Source organism: Priapulus caudatus, unplaced genomic scaffold, assembly GCF_000485595.1.
Source record: "Priapulus caudatus unplaced genomic scaffold, Priapulus_caudatus-5.0.1 Scaffold416, whole genome shotgun sequence".
Classification (NCBI taxonomy): Eukaryota; Metazoa; Priapulida; class Priapulimorpha; order Priapulimorphida; family Priapulidae; genus Priapulus; species Priapulus caudatus.
In genome coordinates, this window is record NW_014577477.1 from 278,091 (window position 1) to 289,745 (window position 11,655).

The 11,655-nt window shown below is 47.7% G+C and overlaps 1 protein-coding gene across 1 annotated transcript in view; it reads right to left on the reverse strand.

Annotated features, from left to right (window-relative positions):
* The window catches only part of LOC106810181, a 33,615-nt gene that overhangs the window by 11,053 nt on the left and 10,907 nt on the right, over window positions 1-11,655 (reverse strand). Inside the window, exons 3-7 of the mRNA XM_014813463.1 lie at window positions 7,277-7,364; window positions 7,048-7,128; window positions 5,819-5,958; window positions 4,830-4,949; window positions 4,541-4,664 (exon numbers count right to left, since the gene is read on the reverse strand). Coding sequence (XP_014668949.1) covers window positions 4,541-4,664; window positions 4,830-4,949; window positions 5,819-5,958; window positions 7,048-7,128; window positions 7,277-7,364 — 553 coding nt within the window. The remainder of the gene's footprint in view (window positions 1-4,540; window positions 4,665-4,829; window positions 4,950-5,818; window positions 5,959-7,047; window positions 7,129-7,276; window positions 7,365-11,655) is intronic.

Consider the following 11,655-nt stretch of genomic DNA (forward strand, 5'->3'; position numbering starts at 1 on the left):
CTGCTGCTGTTCCTGCATCCCGTATCCCTGCTGCTGTTCCTGCATCCCGTATCCCTGCTGCTGTTCCTTCATTCCGTATCCCTGCTGCTGTTCCTGCATCCCGTATCCCTGCTGCTGTTCCTTCATTCCGTATCGCTGCTGCTGTTCCTTCATTCCGTATCGCTGCTGCTGTTCCTGCATCCCGTGTCCCTGCTGCTGTTCCTGCATCCCGTATCCCTGCATCCCATCCTGTATCCCGTATCGCTGCTGCTGTTCCTGCATCCCGTATCGCTGCTGCTGTTCCTGCATCCCATCCTGCATCCCATATCCCTGCTGCTGTTCCTGCATCCCGTAGCCGCACCACCCTGTGTCAGAGTATGATCCGCCGCCGCCACCACCAGCTATCTGCAGCGGGTTGACGACGGCTGGAGCGGGGGCAGCACCAGTAGCCCTGGCATCGACGCTCTGCGCCCAGGGCGCCATTCGAGCCTTGCCCGTGATCGCGTTCAGCTTCTTCTTCAGCCTAGCGAACGCTGCCTCATCACCCGCCGCCATGGCGACCCGGATCTGCGCGGCGAGGTCCATCACGTCACGCACGTCACGCGCCGTGGCATCGGCGCCACCTGGCGGGTGTGCGCTGCCACTGCCGCGACTCACGCCACTCCCGGATCGCGACGTGTGACGTGGCGGCGAGTTCTTCCCGGCGTCGCCCGCCGCCCTCGACCTCTCGCGACCTCCTGCCTCCCTACTGCGGTTCCTCAGGGATCGATCCCTCACCCTGCTGCCCATCTTTCGGTTGCTCCTGTCCTCCTCGGATGACAACGATAGCGAGCGTTTATCCCGGCTGTGAGACTGCCGGCTTCCGCCACCGTGCTGCTTCCGGTGACGGGATGACTCCGGGTCTCCCTGACTCCCGTCCCTCCTGCCGGGTCGGTTGCGTGCGTCCCGCCCCTCCCTGCCGTCTCTCCCGTCGACGTCGTGCCGCCCACGGCGGCGGTCGCCGTGGCGACGGTCGCCGCGGTCAGCCGACTGCCCCCTGTCACAGTGCTGCTGCTCCTTCTGTGATCTGTCGGGTGAGTCATTTGTGTATCCATGGCGATCGGAGGCGCTGTCGTGGTGACGCGTCTGCACGAACCCAGACCTCGCTCGGTCTGTGTGCGCCTCTCTCGTGCCATCGCCACCTTGTCTCATCCCATCATCCTGTCTCATCCCCTCATCCTGTCTCATGAAATCATCCCCTCTCATCCCCTCATCCTGTCTCATCCCCTCATCCTGTCTCATGAAATCATCCCCTCTCATCCCCTCATCCTGTCTCGTAGAATCATCCCGTCTCATCCCCTCATCCTGTCTATCCCCTCATCCGTCTCATCCCCTCATCCTGTTCTCCATTTCCTCTACTGTCTACAGTCCCATCATCCGTATCATGCCATATCCTGTCTTTTCATTTCCATTATCCGTCTCATCCTGGCATTTCTGCGTAATTAATTTCTGAAAATGGGGTATCCCCCGTTCCATCTTTCCTGTTGCATCGGGTTGCGTCGGGTACTCGTGTTGATGCGGGGTGGAGCGGCGGCTGCGGAGCGCGCTGGGAACAGTTTGATAGACTGCGATCAGCGAGGTTTCTCACTAAATGTTTGGCCCGTGCCTACACTCTCTCGCCTAGCTGCGGGGGGGGGTGGCTCGACAGGGCACGCCCCCACCGCTTCCTTCTCTCTCGACTTCTATCTCTTAACCCCTTCTCTCCTCCTCTCACCCATTGCTCTGTGGTCTCTCTGAGTGGCTGCCACCTCGTCCTTTGATGCTTCCTCCTCTCTCACACCTCCTCTAACTGCTGTGGTCTCCTCCTCTTGATGGCCTTTACCTCGTCCTCTTGATTGCTGTACCATCGTCTCTGATGCCTTGTACCTCATCCTCTTGAATGCTTGCCCCCTCTCTGCTAGTTATCACTCTCTAACGAATGTTGGATCTTCCTCTGATGCGCTGCTCCTCCTCCTTCTGAGTTGCGACCCCTCCCCTTACCCTCTCAATCTGTGGACGTCCTCTCATACCTGTACCCGTCTTTTATAACCTTGTCTCTCCTCTTACTCCAATGGCTTTACCTCCTCTTTCTCCTCCTGCGCTGAAACTCCGCGACAGCTCCTCTCCTGTACCCTTTCCTTCTTTCCTCCCCCGTTCAGCGGTTCATTCCTCTTCTCCTGGAATTTTTGACGTTTGATTTTTTCATCTGCAAAAGTGAAACACGGAGCACGATGAATGAAACAACTGCATTATACAGGGAGGGGGTAGAACCGAGCGACTGTTAGTTACCATCATCCTTCACCCGCCTTCATCCCGTGCGGTGCTTCAGTGCACACACAGACACACAAAACAAACCTTAACGTCAGCACGGTCGACAACAATACACAACGAACGTCAACATACCGTCCGAGCGGCTGGATCGTTACTCGCCCATACATCAGCTCATGCGCCTGCAGGGAGGGTGCGGTCATCGACCCGACGAGCCTCCAGTGGATGGCGCGGCATTCTGGAAGACAAACCATCGTGCCCAGCGCACAGACCCGGCCTGACGGATAAGGATGCTGGGAGGGCAGCCATCAATCCCACGCGCTAGCGTCTGACGACGGATCGGGGTGGGCTTTCTAGCTCATTCGCCTGTGCGGCAGTCTCCACCAGTCATCGACCGGTCGACCGCTTGTCAACGCTTCCTCTTCGGGTTTGTTGGTCGCTAAACCTCTCTGAGCGCTGTGAGAACAAGAAGTGATACCGTTACGTAGGCAAAATGATCCGGATGTGTCAATGGGGTTGTGAATGGATGGAATGGTCATGGCAGAGTGAATGATCAGGATGTCATGTCAAGTTAAATGATCAGCATGCTCACAGCAATGTGAATGATGGAATATGGCACAGCATGTGGATGATTGGTGTGGACTGTCATGGCAATGTTGAGGGGGGATAGTGGGGGTCGGAGGGTTGTCACGCGCAAGTGAATATCGGAATGTCACGGCCGATGTGAATGACACTCGGATGTCGGACGGCCAGTGAAAGCCAATCGGATGTCATGGCAAGTGAAAGAACGGATGTCACTGCAAGTGAATGATCAGATGTCACAGCAAGTGAATGATGGAATATGTCACAGCAAGCAAATGATGGAATATGCCACAGCATGTGAATGATCGGATATCATGGCAAGTGAATGATCGGATGTCATGGCAAGTGAAAGAACGGATGTCACTGCAAGTGAATGATCGGATGTCATGGCAAGTGAATGATTGGATGTCATGGCAAGTGAAATGCTCGGATGTCACAGCAGACGGGGATGATCACCATGTCAGTGGCAGTGACATGATCGAGATGTCACGGCCAAGGAATGATCAAATGTCACAGCAAGTGAATGATCGGATGTCATGGCCAGTGAATGATTGAATGTCACTGCAAGCGAATGATCACATGTCATGGCAAGTGAACGATCGGATGTCACAGCAAGTGAATGATCGAATGTCACGACAAGTGAATTATCGGACGTCATGGCAAGCAAATAATGGAATGTGTCACAGCAAGTGAATGATCAGATGTTACAGCTAGCGAATGATCGGATGTAATGGCAAGTGAATGATAGAATCTGTCACAGCAAGTGGGTGGAATGTGTCATGCAGCGAGTGAATGATTGGATGCATGCGGAATGCCGAGATCAAGAAGGGATGATACAAGAAGATCCATACACACAGTCATATCTGTCTGATGTTGCTGTTGCGTACATTGTAGGTGGGGATGGCCAGCTACGCTACACTATACATTGATGAATACCTGTGAACACAGAGGTCAAGTCTACTTAACAAGTATGGAAACAGAAAATCAAACTTTTTGGAGAACCTGCTACTCACAGAGAGGCATTTCCCTCTAGGCAGGGTGTCTGAGATCCGCCTAAGACCCCAGAAGCTGTAGGAAGATGCTCTGAGATATATTCAGTTCTATTTCCAAGCATTTAAAATCTGCCAGTCCCCTCAGTTTATGGATAAATAATGTTGTCAAAATATACTTGAGAGAACTTTTATCCAAGTTTCATAATTCGATATCTTACTGCTCATTTTTAATTGTTTTTATTTTTAAATGTGATGTTTACGATCCTAATGAGAGTTAGAAGTAGCTTTCTCTAGCATCAAAAAATTAACCCAAGTATCTTAAGTGGTCATCTCTGTCAAATTTTCTCATCAACGTTTTAGAGAGCCAACTCAGGGGCCTGCCAAATCCGTGAATATCTGCAGATGGGAGGAATATTCTGACGCCTGACTTTAGCACCACCACGCATACGTGATTGGGCTAAGATTAGCTTATGGTTAGATTAGGCCCAGTGTTTAAGGGCTAGGATTAAGTTACGATTAACACTTCAGTTAGGGTTAGGGGTTATTTTAGGTGGCGATGAAGATGACGATGCATGTGCAGAGCTCATATTATATATCTTGCAGCTTATATATAGACATCTTGAACCTTGTTGTAAATTTCCACAACTAAGCATCACCCCTGTCACGCGAGTGCGTGGAGACTGTGACAAAACTCAACCTACCAAATATGACCGAACGCTCAGGCGTGGAACCTCTGTAGAGCGCGTTCTTGCGATACTTCTCATAGGTGTAGAATTCGCCGCTCCTTCCCCTCTCCAGAATACTATCCAGCGTGTCCATAACGATCTGTTAATGACAGAGAAACCATCAGATGTCGAAGATACGAACAGTCAATCATCTCTATAAACTTATCTTAGAATAATAAATAAGAGTAGTTATAATTAGAGACTTATTATATCTAGAGTTGGATGAGATGTCGAAGGGTCTACAAGAAGCGGTTTATTTGCTGACCTTGAGTTTGAGCTTCTGCCGCCCGTGCTTCTCCTCTATCTGCTTGGCCAGGTCCCTCGCTGCTTCAGGCGTGAACATGGCTTCCTTCAGCTTCACAAAATACTCAGGATAGAAGAACTCCTGCAATGGATACACACAATCCTGATTCAGTTACATTTAGATTATCGTATCATCATCATTATATACTGGGATGCCAGAAAAAATGCTGTGACCCATCATCGCCCATGATTAAGCTGCTGTGTTCATGACATATGAGATGTGCAGGCCTGCATCTGGTCTTCATATCACACGTGTCGACAGCCCTGCCCCAATGAGAGTTGACTGGATTATTGTATGAGACCATGAAGCTGTACAGATAGCAATAAACTATAACTATGTTATGTATACCTTGTTTAAGATGCCAACAGCCACCAGTAATAGCCGAATGAATAACACAACCTAACAACTATGTGACACATTACTGCATGCTCAGGTAATACCTTCGAGATACAACAGCATTGCATTGCTCAGTTCTTTCTTACACACGTGTTCACTGGGGTAAAATCACTATGAGGTCTCCCAAGCTGCGAGACCTTGCATCATGATAGAAGAGAGACCAGCGTACACAGCTGATGGTCAGGCAGCACCACTCACAATGACGTTACGCACAAAACAAAGCAACAGCTATGAACCAAACAACTAGGTAACCCTCTGTCACATGCACAATTGTCACGGTTGAGGCAAGGTGTAACAGTCTGGCATTGCTGGAACCTCACACACACTTGTCACGGTTGAAGCAAGGTGTAACAGTCTGGCATTGCTGGAACCTCACGCACAATTGTCACGGTTGAGGCAAGGTGTAACAGTGTTGCATTGCTGCAACCTCACGCACAATTGTCACGGTTGAGGCAAAGTGTAACAGTGTTGCATGGCTTAAACCTCACACAGACAAGGGTTCACAGAAACCGGACAGAGGCACGCGACGTGGATGTGATTGCACCGACACTCACGATAATGTTGGTCCTGTGGTGCGTCGTGCAGACGTGGTTGGGCAGATCTATTGGACGGAAGCCCGACTTGCAGGCCAGGCACTCCATGTGCGGCGGCCACTCTAGTACCGGCTTTGTCACAAAAAGAATGTGCTCCAGACCTGCGAGCGACAATTCAACGATGAAATCGGAGGTCAATTAAGGAATCCACCAGAGTAAGATGACCCCGACCTCCTGATGTTTTATCGTATGGTTACTCAAACTAGACTAGCTTCTTTTTTAAACACTCCTGTAGCAGTGCTGCTTGGCAAGAGTCCTACCTATTAATTATGATTAATCATTAGATTAATCTTAATTAATTTTCATTAATTATTTCATTAAGATTGGGAGGAAAGCAATCAACTAGCCCTGCTTATTGTATATACACTCGAAAAGCTATGAGATATCTCGGGCAGCCTCAGATTGTAGTCACGAATTCTTATATTCCAACACTGAGTTTATCCGAAATTTTACAGTTACTTTCACAACACCCTTTGATAACCTAGCAGGGTTTTCGCCAGGCCTTTAACGCATCAAAGCTTAAGCTAACTTGCAACATCTCATAAAACTGCTGACACGCCTAATTGCCTAATCGACATGCCATATATTCAGCTACGTTTACTTTGGACAATCCTGAAACAGACACGATGTGTTTTCACAGCTTGATGTATACTTCTCTGAACTGATCTCGTTTACCTGTGTATAGGGGCCACTTACTATATACGTAATTGACTCCAATTTGTACAGCCCATCCTGGGCCCTCCCCCAACTGTCTATAAACCACATGCCTCCTAAAAATAGTAGGGGGAACCCTGCCTATGTATATTATATGACAGACTGAACAGGATTCAAATGGATACACATTCAATACTTTTGCAAGATTAAGATATACATAATTTTTTTTAATTAAAAAAACCATTTTTTCAACATGTTGTATAGCGCTGTTTTGTAATGTATCACTCAGAAATTTGATTATTTTAACTGCTCAACACTATTGCATTTATCAGATTTTTTTCTCCATGTAAAGGACTGTCTTCAGTACATGTATTTGTATTTGAATTACATGCAATACAGATTTAATAATAATAATAATAATAATAGTATTTTGCTTCAGTGGGATGCACAAGTCCATGTTGGTAGCAGGTTCATTTCTGTGTTCGGCTGCATCGAAGGAAACTGTGTACGATCACAACATGTGCTGCATTTCTTACCGATTAGGTAATCGTTAGTGATCTCATCCACAATGTCTTGGATCTCAGATGGCTGGTGTAAAATATATGCCTGGTGAGTCTCTGAAACATAAAGCCATGGTCATGAAACCACTGAAAGATCAACCAAGTGGAATTTAGAGCTTACTTGCCATCTTTCACAATTGCAGGCTGAAATTTAGGAAAGAATTATGTTAAGGAAGTTATTAATTCACACGTAACACATCATTACCAGTGTTTGCAGCAGCATTCTGTAAATGAATGTTATGTCCAAGATGCTCCAGGAAGTTTCTGTTCCCAAAAAAGACCTTATCACAGACCTGAAAACCACAACAGCTCAGTTTTATTTATGCACACTATTAAACAAAACAGTGGAAGGAGTGTTGACCTGCAGTGATAGAATTTATTACGATTATATAAAACAAGAGCCGCAGAGCGTCTGGGCTCATCTGAGGTCTGTTGCTACGATTATAAACGTAAAATTTCAGTCGTGCGTAGTACCACATTTGTTAGGCGCAGATATGCAGACACGCAGTTGCGTACACATCATTGTTAGGACACGCCCACTATCGCAGATGGAGGAGGAGAGGGTGGGGGAAGGGGTGGGGGTAGAGGGGGGAGGGGGAAGAGGGAGGGAATGGGGGCCTAATACAAAAGCAGTTCACGACCTTTGTTAACAGTCAAACCAATCCATGTTTAACCCTCCTCTTGAGGGTTCCAATAAAGTTATCGACACTACCTCTTCGCATGTGCAGGCACGTGAAAGGGACATTTTCATGGTCCTTTCGAATAAGCCATAAAAATGCAAGGTACCGCCTGAAAACAAAAAAGTTGTTTCAATCGCGTCGCGCAGACGGCATAGTCGCCTGCAGAAAATGTCTTAAAATCTGCCCCTGTGCTCATTGACCGTTTGACCTTGACGTCCAATTCGGCAACAGTGATGGCTTTCCTACCATGAATGCTATAACATCCGACTATCACGAGCCAGGTCGACCCGTTTAGATTTGTGCGTCGCAATTCTGCATTTCTCCCTGATACCTTAAGTTAAGGAGTGAATGTGTCGCCGCCTTCTTTACATCCTCTTGACGCTTTTGAACACCTTGACCCCAGCTTTCAACATCCGCAACTCCGTTGACGGATCCCCCCACACGCCCCGAATATCGTGACCCGGTTACGTCGAGCGTTGAGAAAGTGTTGCCGGCGAGGGCTGTTACGGACGGATCGACGACCGACGGATCGGACGACCGACGGTGACGCGATCCGACGCGGAAACGGATCGTGACGACCGTAGCGACGGACGACCGGAAGCGGAGCGGACGATCATAATCGAGACAAGCTGCATCTGACTATGTCAGATGGAGCTATATGATTTAACATAAGAAGGGTACATTAATAACACGACATAGCATTAATTATTCATATTGTGATTTACATAAACCCCGATTAACAGTCATTGGTGGTATGAAAGTTTAATGTATTTGTAAGTATTAATAGTCAGTTTCTATATAGATTGTAATAGTATGAAAGGGTAAAAGATCAATATTTATGAGAAGAGAGTATTTAGGGGCAACCCTTAATTTTGCATAGTGTTCTGATAGTTAGAAATGATTATTGATGAACTACTTACGTAATTGAAAAACCCATTGAACCCCGAGTCTCTTCCGTCACCGTCATTTGCTATGAAATGTCCTGCTCTCTGGCTCGCTAAGTAAAACTATCAAAAGCTACCAATTGTTTCAGTAAACTATCGAGAATGGTTATGCAATGCTTTCTTTGCACATCATTCTATTGTCAATCCGAGCCAAAGCGACGAATGCAAGTTTACTTGATAATTCGATGCAGTCGATGACTACACAATGACTGAGTAAGTATCGCAGCTGTACCTGCACTCATAAGAATTAGTGAATCTTGGCAACTGATTATGCTTTATGAAAATGCCTCAGTTGCCCTTTGAAGAGTGTCGACTCATCAACATATCGCATTGGTCAATGCTCTTTCCATGTTTTGTTCCAAGCTGTTAAAACGGAAATTAACAGATATTGCAACAATTGAGATACCTACATTTAAGTTCATAGAAGTAGTTAGCTGGGCTGATCGACACATGAACAACGTGACCCAGCATCCATGTTAATACACCCGAGGAGGGCAAGTACTGAGTTGAAGGCTGTTTTATAGTAACATTCGATGTACCTAATTGAACAAGTACAGCTCGAGCGCAGAACATGCAGTCCATCGTTGAATATTTCTTGCACATACAATCATTGTAACGGTAAACCAGAACTACTCATGGGTGACGGTTACATGATTACCACAATAAATCAGTTTATCATTTACTGATTAGTTAGTGGAGAACGAAGACAAGGACGATTATTATTATTATTATTATTATTACTATTATTAATAACCATTAATCATAATTATTATGTCTATTCTCATTATTACCTGACTCTGTGAATACTATGTAAGTATTTGTACCGTAATTTGTTGGTGACGTAGATCCTCATAGGTCATTGGCAGTAAACTACCACATCCGCTCACGGCCGTCGGCCTTGACTTAAAGCTTCTCTCTTCCTCTCCCTGACTCTTCATCGAGTTCCTGTAAGTCCCTTCCTTCCGCAGAATTCCTCGTCTCCATCACAATCTGGCGACTTCTGCCTAACGCAGGGCGATGCCAGAGGTGCTTCTCGATCAAAGGTAGGCGACCTCCGGTGATGGGGACGTCCGTTGCCGGACAACTCGCTGCTTCCTCTCTTTGCATCCAGACTGCTTCTCCTCGTTGTTTTTTGGTAGCAACAGAGCTGGCTTCTTTCTTGCCGATTCGGTTTGTTACTGCAAAATTCTTTTTTCTGCCACATATTTTCCTTCGTCTTCACCTTCTGCTTTTGGCTTCTGTTGGGTCATGCTTGCATGTCCTCTTGCCGGCATATTCAGGCCATGTTTGTGATTTGGTTTGCTCAGTGTTGATTCTCTGCATTCTCTGTCTCTTGTTGAGCATTCAAGAATCCGTCGTGCTCGTGGCTTCTCAGTTCTAGGCGCCCTTCACTCTCGTGCTCTGGCGTCTCATTCGTAGCGCACTCACTCCTCGGGTGCTCTGCTTCTCATTCTAGGCGCCTCACTCTCGTCTCCTGGCTTTCATTCGTAGCGCCTCCACTGCTCGTGCTCGATCTGTTTCTGCTCCTGCTTCCCCGCCTCTGTGTCCCCCGCTGGCACGCGCTTCCCGCCTCCGCCCCCACCAGCTCTCATTCTCCTTCTTCTTCGTGAATCATCTGCGCTCAGCTGCCGGCAGCACGACAGCTGTAAGGACGTCGTTCCTTGAGGAAGGCTGCATCGGCCGCAGCCGTCGCCGCGGCAACATCAATTAAGCTCGCCGAGACAGAAGATGGCGTTGCTCGGCAGCGGGTCGTCGCTTGTCGCCGGCGTGTACAGTGTCGAATTGCTAATGAGTCCTCCTCATCCTCCAAGAGCATGCAAACGTCACTCGGGATGTCGCGCATCATCGTCGTCCTCATCTGGAACATACTGGCTAGTAGGAGCTAGTGAAACGTCGTGACGCGCGCGATTGAAAGCCAAGGGTTGCCACCGACAACATATATTAGGGTGACAGTCGGGACCGTGGACAGTGTATTGGTGGAGAGACTGCCACATATGCATAGTGAAACCATTCGGCCGGGCAATGGTGTGGCAATTAATTGGTGGTGGTGACAGCAATTGATACATGCTCCGACAATAAATGCTGGTCCATGAACAAACGTTGCGCAGTTGTGCCAACAGTTAGAATATCAATTCACATTCTTTCTCAGAGCGTGTATAAAGATATTAACACTAATTAGATAAAACTTCTAAAAATTTCATTTTCAGAATTATGGTAATCAGCAGTAATTTATAATTGAATTCATGCATTGATTCACCGGAATATACACACCAGGTTGGCAGCTGAAAGAACTATCGCTAACCCTTGTAAGTTTAAGGCACAATGCGGTATGCTTGCAAAAATGGATCAAAACCCCATCAGCTCACGCTTCCCCTTTGCCTAAGAGGATAGTTTTCAATATTTTCAAGTGCATCTCCGAACGCTGTTCGATGATCGCACCGATTCTTTAAGGAATTCGTGGATTTCATTTTCAGGTACTGTCCATCTTTGGCAGTCTGTGTAGTCACAAGTTACCTTCTCGTTCTCACTACGTGGCAAGAAAGGGTCTACCGTGAAAACAGTCGTAAGACTCAGCCTGCTCGGCTTCTAGTATGGTTACAATTAATTATTATACATAAGCCATGGCCCATACAGCATACTAAAAAGGCTGAGAGGGTCTATGTCCCGGCCGCCGCCGTGCCGCCGGCGAGCCACTCCCGCGGAGGGTATGCCGGAACGTACCTCTGGTAGCGGTCCGGTAATACCAAATCGGTACCCGGCAGGGTCTAATCTACCCTACGTGTGCGCAAACCGGGGCCGCGGCGCCCCGGTTGGGAAACTCCCCCTGTTTGATCGTTGCGGCCCGATTAAATTCCACCACAATAAAAGTTTGCCAGGCGCGGGAATCGATCGTCCAAGAAAGACTATTCGACGCAGGACAGGACAACCAGCTGCGTGCATTTTTACAGTACCACGCATGC